The sequence below is a fragment of the Lissotriton helveticus genome, chromosome 5_1 (genome assembly GCF_964261635.1).
Source record: "Lissotriton helveticus chromosome 5_1, aLisHel1.1, whole genome shotgun sequence".
Lineage (NCBI taxonomy): Eukaryota > Metazoa > Chordata > Amphibia > Caudata > Salamandridae > Lissotriton > Lissotriton helveticus.
The window spans coordinates 102186081-102204419 of NC_136065.1; the positions used below are offsets into that span (position 1 = coordinate 102186081).

At 43.4% G+C, this 18339-nt stretch overlaps 1 protein-coding gene across 1 annotated transcript in view; it reads left to right on the forward strand.

Moving 5' to 3' along the window:
* The window catches only part of LOC144754225 (E3 ubiquitin-protein ligase TRIM39-like), a 574742-nt gene extending 556713 nt beyond the window's left edge, over positions 1–18029 (forward strand). The window contains exons 5-6 of the mRNA XM_078641815.1: positions 4637–4686; positions 17184–18029. Coding sequence (XP_078497941.1) covers positions 4637–4686; positions 17184–17677 — 544 coding nt within the window. The 3' untranslated portion in view covers positions 17678–18029. The remainder of the gene's footprint in view (positions 1–4636; positions 4687–17183) is intronic.
* The last annotated feature ends 310 nt before the right edge of the window (positions 18030–18339 follow it).

Below are 18339 nucleotides of genomic sequence, written 5' to 3' on the forward strand. Positions count from 1 at the left end.
CTGAGGCATTGTGGCGCTGTAGACCGCTGGGGAACCCGTCCTGGCTATCCCTGTGAGATGGTCCCTACTGGGTATCTCCAAGGTGAAACCAGGCATCCCCGGCGATGGCGATCTGTGCATAGTGTGTGGATCTGCAGCTCTACATGCCAAGAACAGATGCATAATGGTAATTAGCATTTTCCATCTCCTTGCAGAACACCTCCCAGGTGTACACAAGGTTATGTTATGGGAACTTATATAGCGCAACGATTACCTGGAGGTGTCCTGGCGCTGGTTATTCCTAAGTAAAGAGACGGTGAATTGCTGTTACAGGTTAAAAAGACAGGTCTTAAGACTCTTCCTAAACGTCAGGAGGTCTGTGCTATTTCTCAGGTGGAACGGAAGGTCATTCCCTGCAATACTTTTGTTGTATAGCGTTACGCATCCAAAGGTACATTGAACTCCTAAAGTGTCGCATTTTACTTCTTGAGAAACTAAGCTAATTCTACCATTTTTAAAATGCAGTATTGTGTATTTTTGTCGTTTGTGGTCTTGTGTTAAGTCTATATAAAAATACTTATTTTTATACTACAACTTGTGTGGTGTCCATCTGTAGTGTTGTCACTGGGTTACTGTATGTGTTAAATAAACACACCAGACCTGTTCCTTAAGGCTTATCAAATATCAAAATGTGGAGGTAGAATTATTTCCTTATTTATCTACATTGAACACTCCTTATTCTTTATAAGGTAGTGTCACACCACTTTCTTTGGCTTCTTTTTATAGAAGTGTCTTTTGTCACATGATAGTCATACCCCATCAATTCTTGAAAGACGGGTAACCCTGGTATATATACCCCAAAACACACCCATAAATGTGTTTTTAATAAATTGTGTAACAAACAAAATGGCACCTCGGAAGGCAAAGAAAGTGGTGTGGCACTACCTTATAAACAAGGAGTGTTCGATGTAGATAAATAAGGAAATAATTCTACCTCCACATTTTGATATTTGATAAGCCTTAAGGAACAGGTCTGGTGTGTTTATTGATGAATTGAGAGGCGGGGGCGACCTGGTTTCTGTATTCCCTCTACAGCTCCGTATTGATAGAATTACTGTATGTGTTCACAAATGCTTTACACACTGCCTCGGAGATAAGCCTGTCTGCTCGTGCCAAGCTACCAAGGGGGTGAGCAGGAGTTATTTTAGGAGTGTACACCCTTACCCTGACTAGACGCAAGGGTCCCTCTTTGGTCAAAGGTACCTACCTCTGCCAACTAGAGACCCCCAAATCTAACCGTTTGGCAACCGAAATCTTCGACCAGACTGTATGAACATCATTAAAGAGGTTAGACACCTTACCACCAGAGCATGCTATGCAGCAAAATGGAAACGATTTGTCATTTATTGCACAAACAGTCAATCCACTAGATGCCACTATTCAGAACATTATCTGCTATCTTTTGCATCTACAACAATGTAACCTAGCATATACACCTATTAGGCTACATCTAGCTGCCATAGCAGCCTATCTACAAAAGACATTTGTCTTTGTTTAGAGTACCCGCTATCAAAGCTTTTATGGAAGGAATAATTCCACCCAGAGTCCCGTCCTCTCCAGTGTGGAACCTAAACGTCGTCCTTACCAGACTCATGGGTCCCCATTTTGAAACTCTCCACAAACATGAACACTACAGTTCCTCACTTGGAAGGTCGCTTTTTTGGTCGCTATCACATCTCTCAGGAGAATTAGTGAACTCCATGCATTAACCATACAAGAACCATTTTTACAAATGCATCATAACAAAGTGGTTCGTAGGACTAACCCTACATTTTTACCCAAAGTCATATCTGCCTTCCATCTCAACCAGTCTGTTGAACTCCCAGTATTTTTCCCTCAACCAGACTCCGTGGCAAAACAAGCCATTCACACGTTAGACATTAAAAGAGTGATACTCTACTACATTGAAAGAAAAAGTTCCTTTAGAAAGACCGAGCAACTCTTTGTGGCTTTCTCCCCACCTCATAAAGGCAATCCCATCTCAAAGGCAGGAATTGCAAGGTGGATTGTTAAATGCATCCAAATATGATATATCAAAGCCAAACGCACGCTAACCATTTCCCCTAGAGCTCATTACACATGCAAACTAGGGGCTTCTATGGTGGCATTCTTAGGGAACATTCCCCTAGATGACATCTGCAAAGCAGCAACTTGGGCTACCCCACACCTTCACAAAACACTATTGTGTAGATGTGCTGGCAAAACAACGAGCTAGTGGATACAGGTAGCCACCAGTAAGGAGGTAACTGCTGTATAGTCTATGCAAAAGTATACAATCTGCAGTCCACATGCCTCGAACGGAAAATGCTACTTACCAATATGCATCTGTTCTTGGCATGTAGAGCTACAGATTTGTATACGCCCACCAGCCTCCCCAGATACCTCTATCTGTTCCAGTACTCTCTTAATAAGGTACATTCACATGGACATCTCTTTCTACTTCTTACTACTCCATCGTAACCCTTCATGGCAAAAACAATCTAAGGGTGGAGCAGATGCCCATGCACGCTATCGTCCTAGGAAGGAGCCACCTACGCCATGACTACAAAGACTCCTTCCAAGACAAAAACAAAAACAAACTGCAAACATCCGAGCCAAACACCAGATGGCGATCTATGTAAAAGTATACAAATCTGCAGCTCTACATGCCAAGAACAGATCGGTTAGTGGATAGCTGCATGTCGTTTGAGAGTCATCTGGAAGAAGTTTTAGGTTACAGCAGAGGGGGCACCTACCCAGTATTACTTCATAGGACAGTGTCCGGGAGCAGTTTGTTGCTTAATGTGAGAATGCTTGCAAACAAGAAAAAGTCCAGGAATTACTGGATTGAGGTATTGGACAAAGCATTGCGAAAGTCAGATGGATCTAAGGCAAAGTACAAAACTTGTAATGAGAGAACCAGAAAAAAATAATTATTACTCTGCGGAGAAATCAGAACCAAGGAAGGCAGATATTTCAGTAAGCACCACCTCATGCATTCCAGGTACAGAACCTCAGATATTCTGTGTTACAGCAGACATTCAGAGACTCAAAAGTGCAGGAAAACACAGATTCCAAGCTTCAGATTCCCAGGTGCAGGACTACATAAATTCCAAGGTCCAGTACCACAGAGGTTCCAAGATGTAGGACTTGAGGGATTCCAAGGGGCTTGACTTTGGAAAAACTCCAGGGACTCCAAGGAGCAAGTCTTTAGAGATTCCCAGGCGCCGGAAACTAGAGATTAATAACAAGACACACAATTAGACATTTTAAAGTACTACTAGTATATTCCCCAATGGAGTGCACTTTCTTTTCATCTTTCCTTTCATTTGCACTGAGGCAACCTTCTCTCTAACTCAGACTAGTATATTTGTTCTGAAGGACAGTACCACCTCATACTCCTAAATCCAGCTGTTTCATGGCTTCTTGGGTATTGTAGAGAACTCCCTGTATCCTCCTCGTTTATTTTAAGTGGAGTCAGGCGGTCATGTGGCAATAATGACCTTGGACCAGTTTAAATCGAGGGTTGTTGAATGGTCTTTTTATCCATTAACAGGCTGTATTGGCTACCAATCTATGGTCCTTCATCATTAGCAGCGTGGCCCTGGTTTATGGTGTCTTGCACTTTTTAGTTGGTTTTGCACCTGTTATCCTCACCCAGTCACTGCCCAGCAGGTTGTAACTGGGTTCCCATATATGGCTGGTGCTTTAATTTGTTGTGTATAATAGTCCAGTCAAAAAACCACTTTATTCGATTATTAAAAATCCTAAAAGCATGCTATACAGAAGTAAAAATAGTTGCTCAAATTTATCATAAAATCAGTTTAAAAAAAGAACACAATGTCACATTAAAAAATCAGTTAATCATATATGTTACACTTCTGTTATCAAACAATCCCTCTCCTGTTGTACTGCTAATCTTAACCTTCTACTGCGGAATGATGTGACCAGAAAACTTGCCACACCAAACATAATTACAGGCGATTCCATTAATTGCAAGTGCCATAGTGCAGGTTTCGACTGAATGAATGCTTTATCTTTTAACAGTGGAAGAATAAACCTTTTTCTGGCTTCATGATAAAAGGAACAGAAAAACATAAAGTGCATAGTATCTTGCAGTGAATAATCATCACATTTACAAGGTGCACTGTCCTCAGGCTTACTCCATCCCTGTATGTCACTTAAAACCATATGGATTTGGTTAAGCCGAAATGTTGTCAGTAACCATCTATGGAAGGGGATCGTAACAATAGAAAGATACGGTTGCATGGTTAAGGATGAGATGAGCAAGTAATGAGCCCTAACCGTAGGTTTACCTATTTCTTCAGATTCCCGCTCAGTCTCACAAGACTTGATGAAATTTAATTTCACACAAGTTAAATCCGCTTTAGTCAGCCCCTCAGGGTTAAAGAAAATATCGGGGCGCCCCAGTTTCGTGGTTTCCTTTTTAATATAGGTTATGTTGTGTGTAATAGTAACACACTCTGTGCTCTGGTCCATAGGACTGCCTATGATTACAGCATTATATTTCTAATAACTGGGTGTAAGTGGGGTTCCTTACGTTATCTTGTAAACAGTGTTTTTTTTGTTAGACTAACATGATTTATTGTTGTTTCAGGTGTAATGATGTGAAGCCTCGGTGCCCAGAGATGGTCAAGTTTTATAAAGGTAAATACATTTGGGTTTATTATGGATATTTGATCCTATGAAAGTGACATTGTTTGTTATAGTTATATGCTTGATATACTGCTCACACATGCCAATAGAGCAACACATCTAACCATGCACACAGCTCGAGACCAACAATTAATCAGTTCAACTCAAAATCGTACAAGCAAAATAAATTATATGTATTTTTTATAATGAGAATATGCACTAGTTCTCAAATCACAGTCCAATTGCTTGGTTTGTAGCTCTACTTTCTAACTTTTCCAGAAGTTTTAAAACACGTTTTGGGATTGCAAGACTTATGATGGTTTTTTTTCAACATTGAACATCTCCACAATTGATAGGTCTACTGACCTGTTTCCTGTTTGATTCTTGCTTCCCTCCTTGGATCTTAAGAAATTCTACTGCAGTAATTTTGCTCTTAGAAATATTGATCCTGTAGAGACTGGTAATTTCATGTTACACAATTACTGCAGTATTCTGAGATGTTCCCTATGGGGGGAGAAAAGTAACTCCGGATACCTGATTGTTGTCATGAAGTCACTTTATTTAGGAGCAAGCTGGGCACACATTTGTCTTATTGCCACACCTACTAATATGATTATATGTATGTCAACAAAAAGACAGGGTGAATTTGCTACTATGATCAGCACATCAATATTGCATTTTTCCCATAGTTTTGATTTGTCCAGTAACACAAAAATACTCACTTTGGGAGTGCCCAACTGATAGGATGCTTATTCACCCTTAAGCAATTTCCGTCACGATAATCTACCCACAGAAGGTGTAGTAGAATTTCATGAACCATAAATAGAGATAATTAAACCAGTGCACATCCCTACTAGTTACTTTTATCCAATTGAGTTTCAATTCAATCACTTCAATGGTTCAATTTTCTTCAAGTCCACACAAGTATTCAAATAGTACAAAGTCCATTAGTTCTTAAAGTTCTTATTTATTGATTACTTTCTTGCCACATCGTCACAGCCGACGCGCGTTTCGCCCTCCGCGGGCTTTTTCAAGGCTGCAAATTAGTATACAAATACATACAATAAGTAAAAATCATACATTAAAGGCCACCTTTACCCATCCATGCTTAACCAAAAGATCCAACCCTTGTTCCCCTAAATTCCAGTTTGGAGCGTCTATCATGTATCATTATTGTTTTTCAAGTCTGGTACTTAGATTATAAGTAGCTGCACATTTGCTTAATCAAATAACAGGCATAATGTACATTTATTTGAGAAAGTCGATTACACACGTTATTTAGTGGTCACCCTATTTCACATAGTTGCGCTATGTTAGCTGTTGGAAAACTCTATTTCAAGTTATCAATGCAAAACCTGTCACTCAAGATGACCACCACTTGTGCCTCAGTGTCTTTTGTTAGAACGCATGTCAGTGTGCCCATTATCACCACAAATCGATCAATATTCAAATGTTATTGTTATTTTAGTTGCACAAATGGAGACTAAGTGCATATACATTACTACCTAAAATTTATAGATTCCACTTACCAAAGAAAAATAGTATGGTGAGTGGCGTGTTTTCATATAAATCAATAAAAGACGTAAAATCCTTAATCATTGGTCCTGTAAAACCAAACCGCGCCGGTATTTAGAACAATTTTCTGCATTAGTATGTCGCATCACACTCATCAATCATAAGTTCCGGTAAATACCGGTATTTGGAAAGGCATTGATTCAGAGCCTTGCTGTAAACTTGGTATAATACAATGGAATACACAATTGGAAACACAATAGGTATATAAACAGTATATCAAATCTTTTCCCTTTTAAACAACTGAAATGGGGATGAACTTATCATTTCAGATGGAACTTATCATGGCTCCCTCAATCCTCTATTAAATTACATACCACCGAGTGACAAATGGATTTAGAAGTACAAGAATCTTAAGGAACAATTTTCACATTCACTATTTAAGGCTTTAAGGTAAGCCGGCTTATATGGGAATTGTCCATGATGAATTGATGAGTGTGATGCGACATACTAATGTGAGAAAATTGTTCTAAATACCGGCGCTGTTTGGTTTTACAGGACCAATGATTAAGGATTTTACGTCTTTTATTGATTTATATGAAAACACGCCACTCACCATACTATTTTTCTTTGGTAAGTGGAATCTATAAATTTTAGGTAGTAATGTATATGCACTTAGTCTCCATTTGTGCAACTAAAATAACAATAACATTTGAATATTGATCGATTTGTGGTGATAATGGGCACACTGACATGCGTTCTAACAAAAGACACTGAGGCACAAGTGGTGGTCATCTTGAGTGACAGGTTTTGCATTGATAACTTGAAATAGAGTTTTCCAACAGCTAACATAGCGCAACTATGTGAAATAGGGTGAACACTAAATAACGTGTGTAATCGACTTTCTCAAATAAATGTACATTATGCCTGTTATTTGATTAAGCAAATGTGCAGCTACTTATAATCTAAGTACCAGACTTGAAAAACAATAATGATACATGATAGACGCTCCAAACTGGAATTTAGGGGAACAAGGGTTGGATCTTTTGGTTAAGCATGGATGGGTAAAGGTGGCCTTTAATGTATGATTTTTACTTATTGTATGTATTTGTATACTAATTTGCAGCCTTGAAAAAGCCCGCGGAGGGCGAAACGCGCGTCGGCTGTGACGATGTGGCAAGAAAGTAATCAATAAATAAGAACTTTAAGAACTAATGGACTTTGTACTATTTGAATACTTGTGTGGACTTGAAGAAAATTGAACCATTGAAGTGATTGAATTGAAACTCAATTGGATAAAAGTAACTAGTAGGGATGTGCACTGGTTTAATTATCTCTATTCATGATTATATGTATGCATGTATATGGTATTTCTATTTTGCAAACCTAGCTTAAAGGCAGTGCAGCCCGCCATCAGAAAGAACCCTGAGATGCTACTTGTGCCCACCCCCAACCTATTGGTTGTCTGGCCTGCACATCCAACACCTTCTCTGCACCTCTGTCACACGCTTTAACTAAAGTGTATTTCCCAGCAAAGGTGAATGTACGCTAACATGTATAAATAACTGTGGGTACTCCTAAACCATGCCCACATTCCTCACTACTGCTTCGTCCTGCACCTTACAAAATCCAGTCACCGCTCTGTTCATCTCCTCCTATACTTTGTTGATAGCTTCCAGTTTTATTGCCCCCCTCCACACACTCTTGGGCAATGACTATGTCTACATTATCGTTGTCTTTTTCCATGACTCCTTCACCGTCTCTAAATCCATTTCTATTATTTTTATTGATTCTGTGGACTGCAACAAATCATTTTCGGGTAAGTGCAGCATCAATGCATCTGGGCGTGGCCACTTCCTGCCTTTCACACACACACTACATCAATTGATCCACCTGTATTCTGCATGTCAGTGGATATGTATGTGCGTGACTCTGGCTGAGGGTCTGTCACTGGGCTTGTGAGTCTCTACGTGGGTCTCTGACTGGGTACATAAGTGTCTGAATGGGTATGTAAGTAGGTGCATCTGTATCTGAGTGGGTGAGTGTATAGGTGTAGGAGTCTTTGGACAGGTCTGTCGGTGAGTGCAGGAGTCTTTGAGGGTGTCTGAGTGTGTCTCTGCCTTGGTGCAACACTGTATGAATGGGTCTAAGTGGTTCATCACTTCTTAAATGTGTCTGGGAGTGGGTGAATAGGTCTCTGAGTGGGTGCATGCGTTTCTCAGTGGGTCTGTCAGTGGGTGCATGAGTCTGAATGGGTTTGGGAGTGTCGGTCTCGGAGTAGATTTGTAAGTGTGTACATGGGTCTGTGAGTGGGCGCAGGAGTCTGAGTGGGTCTGTGAGTGAATGCCTGAATGTTTCAGTGGATGTAGGAGTGGATACTTCAGTCTCTGAGTGGATCTCTGAATGGGTGGGTGACCCTGGCTCTGTGAGTGAGTGGGTGTGTGTGTGTGAGTGGGTGCACGCGTGGGTGCACGCATCTGTGAGTGACTTTGTGACTAGATGTGTGAGTGTCTGAGTTGGTCTGTGAGTAAGTGCATGAGACTCTGAGTAGATGGGTCTATGAGTGAATGCAGGGGTCTCTGAGTAGGTGTGTCAATGAGTGCATGAGTCTGAGTGGGCCTATGAGTGAGTGTGTGATCCTCTGAATGGGTCTGTGAGTGGGTGCATGAGTCCGAGTGGCTGTGTGAATGAATGCATGAGACTTAGTGGGTCTGTGTGTGAGTGATTGAGTTTGTCTTTGAATGGGTGCATGAATGTCTGAGTGGGTCACTGTGTGGGTTAGTGACTGTCTCAGTGGTTCTTTGAGTGGATGTGTGATTCTCTAAGTTGGTCTGTGAGTGGGTGTATAAGTCTGTGATTGGCTCTGTGTGAGTCTGTGAGTGCATACAAATAATGTATGACTGAGACTTTGATTCTGTGTATATTTTTTTAATTGTGGGTCCAAATTATTTGTTTGTTCATGCGGGGTTTACGCCTCCATCGTAACGTTACATCGATGGACGCGCTGAATACTGTTATGGGTCGCGACTCCACATACGTGGGGAAAAAACAAATCTAGACTTTCTAAAACTTATAAAGGAGGTCTAAGGCTCCCCTACAAAGCACCCATGGGGTCAAGGTACTCCAACCCTGAACCCTTCTGTGCTATCAAACATTTAAAACATTTCCCTGGACCGACTCCACTTCATGAAATGGTGGCGGCAACATTTTTCCGCAGCTTGCGGCCTGCCAATTGAAGCTCTCCTCCTGCTGCTTGGGATTGCTTAGCTCCACGTCAGAGACTCGTCCCTCTCTATATATACAATTGAAAAAATCTTTAAATAAATGTGCAACTACTGAACGGATTTACACCAAGTTACAAAAAGGTCGCTTTCTAACCAATAGCTACATTTCTGCCAAATTTGTTATAATTCCGTGCAGCAGTTCGGGCTGTAGCTGTGCCTACAGTTCCTATGGAAATTAACATGGGGAAAACACATTTTGGGACCAACCCTATTTCTCAGCTTCACATGACGGATCCCCCGGAAACTGTCAAAACAGCAGCTGAAGTGAGCGGCATGTTAGTTTTGAAAATTTCGTTAGGATTCACCAAACAATGCCAAAGGTATAGGCATATGAAAAAAACTTTTCCTATGGAGACTGCATCCTAACTATAATTCCCTACTGACGAGCGCCAGTAGATTATTTTTGTATCTATCTATATATATATATCATGCCCAAAGATTGCCACCACTGTTGCCAACTACTTCCACCACCAGTGGCAACCCAGTGCTGGGCTGACATTCAATGGAGAGCACTGGCAGTGCCTTCTGTCATTGGCTGTTAGTAGCCAACACTTTAGGGGAGGGGTCGCTTGCAGAGGTTCCTGCAGCCAGTGATGACTGGTAATCTTATAAAGTAGAGTCTCAAGGTTGGAGTGGGTGCATTCACTAAGAAAAATTAACAAATGGGGTGTAATTATGAGTTTTAAAGTATATTTTTCTAAAAAGCCATCTGGTCACAGTACATCCAGTTTGATGATAAAATGACAGTCGGTGCATGGCCTGCAGTACCAATGCAGTGCCAGTGTATGCTATGCACTACCAATGCAGTGCATGCCCTGCAGTAGATCTGAAGGGAGGGAAAGGACTATTCACAGCCCACCCAACCCCCCATTCACAGGGGACCTGGTGAGACGCCGGATCACCAGCTCTATAGCCTTGTCAAGCACTCCTGCGGCCCGCTGGAGAAAAGAGTCCATAGTCACTATTGTGCCGAGCGTGGGTCTCCCAAGATCCATGGTCCCCTTGCGTTTTCCCATTGCGAACTCTGACCAGTATGCCTTAGCATGTTTTAGCACAAATATAAGCAGTCTCAGGCTCTACTTGCGTGCACAGGCTGTTAGCCTCGCAGACCCGCATGTCTAAAACACAATGGCCATGAACACCCGAGGACCTCGGCTCTCTAACCAGCCTCAGATAGATATTTACCACTAATAATACCAACAATTACAAGGAGTGCTGCCTCCCTACCTGCTTCTCTACCACTGCCACCCGAGCTGAAGGATCACCGGACTTGTCGTGACGAGGTCCCAAAGGTGGAAGTAGAGGGAACCAAGAGGGTAGGCCCAGCCCAGCCTCCTCTGGTCTCGGATGGGCGCAGACGGGCCCGACCTTGGCCCGGGCTTCCTGCCCCTACCTGGCTATACTCATGGGGAATCCACCTCGATCGTACTGTGCCGCAATATCTGGGAAGGATTAACACCAGAAGAGACATCTCTCATGGCAAAATGCGGCATAGACACCGCACTAGAGAAATATCCTTACGTGTTAAAAGTACTCCTGCCAACGAACGTAGTTTACTCAGTTCTAAGGGGGACAGCCGGCAGCCATCAAGGGAACAATTTGACATCAAAGCGAACATCCTACAACGGATACAGGATAACCAGCACACTTGTTCATAGGACAGTTTCCTCCTGTGAGCCGACGCAAACTCTTGAACCGTGAACTCTGACCGGATCTGAAGGCCTGTGCTCTCGACGGCAACATTCATCAGCACCAGAACTCCACTCACAACTATCAATCATATCCTGGAACGTAGCTGGTCTTAAACTCCTCAGTACCAACTCAGCAATTAAATACCTTAAACAAAACGACATCCTTTGGCTCCCACTCACCTCTTTCAGGGGCAAGTCCCCAATTAATTTCATCTTCATTTCAGATCACTTGGCATCTTTCCTCAACTATTTTGAAGTGGGCAACAGGGATGAGAGTGACCACAGACCGCTGAGGGCCTCCAATTAGAAGGGAAAGTCGCCCACAACTGCAAATTCTAGGGGCTCCAACCGGGGAGGAGCTTCACAAAGTACTGAGTAGAATAAAATGGTCTACAAAGCTCGGCCCAAAACTCGCGGAGTGAATTACATCCAAAGAGTTTAACTCAACAGAAATGTGTACAGTCCCCCTCCCAGGGCATTGGGAAGCACACCTAGTGGACATAAAACAATTCCTATGAGGGGGATCTGGATCATCCAGATGCAGGCCACCCACTAACCTACATATCAAACCAAGGGAATTATACCTAATCAAACGTAGCCTTTCAAAGGCCCTGAAGGCAATGAAAAAAGGGAAGAAAAACTTGCAAACACCCAATCTTAGCTCTCCGTGCAGAGCACAGAAAGAAAGTTTGACAGACAAAATCCAAGGAGATCCAGGCAGAATGGCTGAAAATCTTCTCTTCTTAAGAAAGGGGACATATTCAACTTTGGAAATGCATCAATCAATACAGCAACACCGGTCAGGCAAAAGAGATTGGAGTGGCAGCCGATGAGCGGGTCAAATACACAAAACAACTATACTTTAACCAACAGAATACATCATACACCAACCCACAACAATCTTCTTCAGTAACACGCTAGGTCCCCAAAACCTCTAACTTTGCAGAGGTAACTGATTTAATAAAAAAAAATGAGGACTGATGGAGCCCCAGGACCTAACAGGGTCCGTGTTCAAAGCCTCACATGATTTGGTTGGGACAGCTTACACCATTCTTAAAGCACGCCTACGCCACCTCAAGAATTTCATTGTCATGGAAAGTGTCCATCTTTTTCCCAATTCATAAAAAAGGAGACTGCACGAAATTGGGAAACTATTGCCTCATTGCTTTATCAGACTTAAAAGCGAAAGCTTATGCAAGAATACTACTGAAAGAACTAGAAGCCTGGGCAAATGATAACATCCTTCCCCTCTTTTTAATCAGGATTTATGCCCGAAGGTTCTACCACGGATAACATCCTAGCACTGGGTTACATGGCACATCGAGCTACACAGCAGACGCAACCACCTCTCTTGCGCTGTTTCATGGACTACAGCCCAGCTTTTGACCGGGTGGATCGAGGGGAAACTGTGGGAAAACCTAGACCCCTGGGGAATCTCCTGACAGTTACTAAAGGCAATAACAGCACTACATCAGGGAACATGGGTCCTCCTAAAGACCAGCCAATCTACAGCAACAGCAAAGGTGCTAACCAACAATGGTCTGAAACAAAGCTGCCCCCCTCCCCCCTACTTTTTAATCTTTATACAGCAGACCTGTCAAAGCCCTGGAAGGTGCATGTCTACTAACACCAAAGTTATGAAAAGTGCAGCTCTAAATTCTCCAGTATGTCAATGACATCTCAATAATGGACCATATGCGGACCCGCCTGCAGAGTACGATCAAACGAATAATCTTGTGGTGATGAAAATAGTCATCTTCAGGAAGTACCCTCTAAAGAAAACTGCCCAATGGCGCCTAGGTGATCAGCAAATTAAAACCGGACCAGTTAACAACTATCTTGGCGTCAGGCTATCAGACTGGGCAAAACCAGTGGCCCATCTAATGCATCTAAGAATCAAGGGAGCCGACATCGTTTACAGCTTAAAACATCTAAACCTGCTGTTACATAGTCCAACTGCAGAATCCATCCTGAAAGTCTTAAGAGCCAAACTAGTCCCCTCCCTTAACTATGGTCATCTAGCATTTCTCGGCACACAACATTCCATACTTCCGCTTACAATAAGGTTCTAATGCTCCCCCGACAGGCCAGGAGAGCCAGATTGAGACTGGAGGTGGGACTCACTCGTGCGGATCTCTTATGTTTAGGGGACACAATAAAATATTACATCAGCACTTCGCATGCCTCAGCACCCTCAATGTCTTCAAAGAGGCAGGCTCCCCATGTCTGGCCCAGTTGGCAGCGGCCACAAGTCTACTTGAAATAGAAGTTCAAAACCTGCAAAAACAGGACATCCCGGTCACAGCCTGGAAAAAGTCAGTGAATGCACAGGTTACGTAAATTTCATTTGAAAGGGACCTGGAAAGCTTACGCCGCCAACCCAATTTCTCTAAACTGGATACCTCCTATATCCTGGGAAAACCTCAGCCTTATTTTGAGCAAGCCTTGACAGTTCAAGCTTGAAAGAGAATCTCATACATGAGACTTCTTGTGCTACCAATCGTGGACCTCAACCCATCCTGGTACCGGTGGGACAACTCAATCGCTTTTCGTCTATGTAGCTACCAATGCGTATCCTGCTTCACCTACTGTGCAGTTGTCCAAAGATGGCTAGTGAGCAACATCGCTTGGTAATCCCAATTTGTAGGACTCCTGGCCTTAGACACTGCATAGAAATCTCAGACCTGTGTTTCTCCGCCAACACAGCACAAACCGTGGCCAGACTAGGGAAATTCACTAACTAATTTGGGTCGCTCTTACAAATACTACTAAAACCACCAGCAGCAACTAGCTGGCCTCCAAGCGAGAGCAACAACGATTTAATGGCCTGCACAGCAAAGAAGGAAACCCAATCGACCAAGACTAGAAGACAAACCGTGCACGTCAAACTCGCCAACTCACGTATCCTGTACCGAATCGAGGAAAATACCCGCAAACGCTGTTTAAAAACAACAACAAAAATTGTCAAATAACACATATAAGGCAGAGCTCTGTACCCCAGACACTTCTGCATAATAAATTTACATCATTATGACTTTGACTTTTACAGAAACGTAATCAAGTAGAAATGGAAAGCAATGCAAATGTATAAAAGCAACAACAGAAAAGAACATAACTACCCCCCCGTCACACTAAAATCTTTCCTAGTGCAGCACATTCATAGAAGAAGCACCCACACCAAGAAATGCAGCACATTTTTATACATAGTTGTATCTCGCACCCACAAGAAAAATAAAAAAAGAAGGGGGAAATCCAGCAGAGTCCGGTAGCCCCGCCACAGAGACAGGCTTGAACTGTAGACCTCGATAGTCCGACCATCTCTTCCAAATGTTATGTTTTTACGGGCACCCCCTAGCTGTGAAAATGGGGATCTCGAAACCCATGCACAAATCTAGGCTATTCTTCCATGCAGTCAGAGAGGGCGCCGCCGGTGCTCTCCACGACTTTGCAATGTCTCTTTTGGCTAAAGTAAACCCCAGTAACATAAGATGACGTTTGTAGATGTTACCCCCAACCCTTCCATATGTGTAAGATTACCAGCTTCAGCGAGCGGGGAAGGTCCCAGCCCAATACCTCCTAGAGGCAAGCCATAACCTCTCTCCAATATCGTGCCAGGGCAGAACCATGGCAAACCATTTGCATTAGAGATCCCTCTTCTCGCGTGCACCTACGACACTCGGGGGAGGCCACCAACCTCGCCCATCACTATCGAACTCTGCGGAAATATACCCGGTGAAGGTACTTGAACTGGATAAGGCGCAGGCGCACCGCGCAAATGCTGTTTTTAACTGTTTTAACTCACAATTAATGCTGGACAGTTAACACAGAGGTTTTACCCTAGCACCGTAAAGGAACATTAATCTACTGGGTTAAAGGGGCCACTCAAAGGATGGGAGAATGAGGTCCATAGATGCGGTTGGTTTCCCTATGCACTAGCACTTTAGATTCAGCCTGGACTGCTGCTTTTATGATTTCATAGACTTTAGCGAACCCAGATATTCCAGCTAGAACACACACGTTGGGTACGAACTTAAAATCTTAATTTTATCCTTTTCTTTTCATTTTTCTTACCCGATACATGAAAATGAAGCACATTTTCACGATTTTAATTAATTGAACAATAAAGAACCACTTAGTTTCTGTCTAGTACAGTGTGCCTTTGCCTAGCTCTGTCACTATGTACCATCTAATGGAGTGTACAGATTAGTTTCTGTATATCTTATAGTATTGCTAGTACTTTGTACTAGCTAATACAGTGTACTGACTAGTGCAGTATACCTTGGAGTAGCTCTGTCCCTCTGTACCATCGAATGCTGTGTACTGACTAGTACTGTCTACCTTGGAGTAGCTCTGTGACTCTGTACAATCTAATATAGTGTACTGACTATTACACGAAACATTCCAGTAGCTCTGTCAATCTGTACCATATAATAGGAGTGTACTGGCTAGTACTGTATACATTTTAGTAGGTCTGTCACCCCTTACCATCTACTTTAGTGTTAGGACTCGTACAGTATACCTTGGAGTAGCTCTGTCACTCTACCATCTAATGCAGTGTATCCAAAATAATACTGAATTCTTTCTAGTAGCTCTTTGAATCTGTACTGGTGATAAAAGGCTGGCTCAGGCCAGTCGGTGACCACACTAAGGATTGGGAGGTTACAGGGGGCCCCTCAGAGGTCCTCGGTGTGCACTCTTTAATAAATCTGACTGGAATCAGTGCAGGTTTATTATGCTGAGATGTTTGGTACTATAACATCCCATATTTCAGCGAATCCATCTTGGAGCTGGGGAACTCGTAATGAAGAGTCCTCAGCCCATGTTCTTTCTATAGCTTCCCTGGTCACGTACAAGATCCAGGAATCGACGAGGATATTGCAGGGGCATACCTGCTCATGCTGATATGACATCACAGGGATATAGTGCACCCTGCCTCAGGGATAAGGCCTGCTAAAGGGGGGGTCTCTATAAGTCATGCAGTGTCTATGGGCATGGCACACAGGGATGTGTTCCATGTCGACTCCTCAGTTATGTCTGCACCAAGACACGCTTGTGTGCTTGGTGAGGGGTCCCATAGGATGGCACAATTTGTGTTGCACCCCTTAGGGACCCTCTGTAACCACAAAGCCCTTGGTACCACAGGTACGTTTTTACAACAACTTGTATGTGAGCTAAAGGGGTGCCAATTGTTGAAACTAAAGGTACAGTTTAGGGAAGGAGATTGGCACCGGGGACCTGGTTGGCAGGGACCATGTGTACTTCCAGTTGAAATTACATCATTTTCCAGGCAAAAAGTGGAGGCTAACTATATCCGAAAGAGGCACTTTCCTACGCTTGGAGTAGGTCTGTCACCGTGTACTATCTAATGCAGTGTACTTACTAGTACAGCATACATTGGAGTAGCTCTGTCACTCTGTGCCAATGGAGGTAGTGTATTTACTAGTACTGCATACCTTATAGTAAGTCTGTCACTCTGTACCATCTAATGCTGTGTACGGACTAGTACTATATCCCTTCTAGTAACTATCACTCCGTATGATCCTGCCCTGTCACTCTTTATCATCTAACCTTGTCACTCCGTAACTTCTAATGCAGTGTACTGACTGGCACAGTATACGTTCTAGTATCTGCTTCTCTGTGCCATCTGATGCAGTGTACTGCATAGTACAGTGCCAGATCAGCTGTAGTGTTTGTGTAATACAGTGTACGGTCTAGCACTGCATGGTGCAGTGTAGTGTGTAGGAGAATGTCCTGTCTATATAGTGCAGTGTGGTGTTTGGTGTAGGGTGCGCTTTAGATAAATGCGTGCTTTAGTGTAGTGAGCTTTCTAGTGCTGTGCACTTTAGTGTAGTGAGCTTCTAGTGCTGCGTGCTTTAGTGTAGTGAGCAGTCTAGTGCCGCGCTCTCTAGCACAGCGTGCTCCTTCCAGATGTGGCGTAAATTAATCATTTGTAAAACCGAAGCAGTAATTACAGCCTTTCTTTCTGTCATTGAATCTCTAATTGTGAATCTCTTCTCTGCAGTGATGGTGACTCTGGATCCTGACACAGTTCATAGTTGGCTCCTTCTGTCTGAGGGGTGGAGACGTGTGAGATACGCGGACACAGTACAGCGCCTGCCGGACACCCCCAAGAGATTCATGTCTTGTCTGTGCGTGCTGGGGATCGAGGGGTTCACCTCCGGCCGACATTACTGGGAGGTGCAGCTGCTGCAGGAGGGTGGAGGGTGGCATGCCGGGGTTGCGGCAGAGTCTGTGAACAGGTGGGGAGGGATCACATGGTCATCTGAGGGGGTAGTCCGGGCGGTACAGGTGTGTAATGGTCACTACAAGGCTCTCACCTCTCCAGAGTCCGCTTTATCTCCACGTGAGAAGCCCCGGAAGCTGGGGGTGTATCTGGACTACGAGGAGGAGGGGCGGCTGTCTGTGTACAATGCTGACTCCTGGGAGCTTCTCTACACCTTCCCGCAGGCCCCCTTCAAAGAGCGGCTCTTCCCGTACTTTAATCTCTCCGGATGAGCAGAGCTGAGGCTGGTGTGAGGGCTGCAGGGAGTTTCAGCCCCTCATCCTTGAACAACCCTCTTATTCCTCAGATCTGCTATAGTATTAGGTAGTAGTCAGTGTGTGGTTGGGAATCACTTTGCAGGTTACACGGCAGGATTATTGTAGTGCATTTAGTTGTAGGCGGGCAGTTCTTGCTCCTAATAAACACCTATCATACCAATGCCTGCATGTGTCATTTTCTTCACAATGGCCCTCCAACATGTTGCCACGACAACCAGAAGCCTCATGTGAAACTGACCCCGACATATCTTTCCTTATACGATTGTTTAATAGAAGCCCAGAAAATGCGTGCCATGTGAATCATACCCAAAACGTCATGTAAGATAAAGTCTCTGCAGAATTAAAAAATGTGTATTTCTTTGACATGTGGAGCTTTGACATTAATAGGTCACATTATAGCGCTGCGCTGAGAAGTACTTAAAAGTGATTGTTTGTATACATGACCTTAGAAACCATTCCTGCCCCTGCTCTGGTGGCAGTGCTATTATTGGTGAACTAAGAGACAAGACAGTTGTCCCATGAACCCTCTGTGTAACCCAGATTCAAGGCAGCTTTAGTAGGACAGTGCGACTGGTGCAGCCACACATGGGCTGACCTGGGAGAGGCGGTGTGTTCAG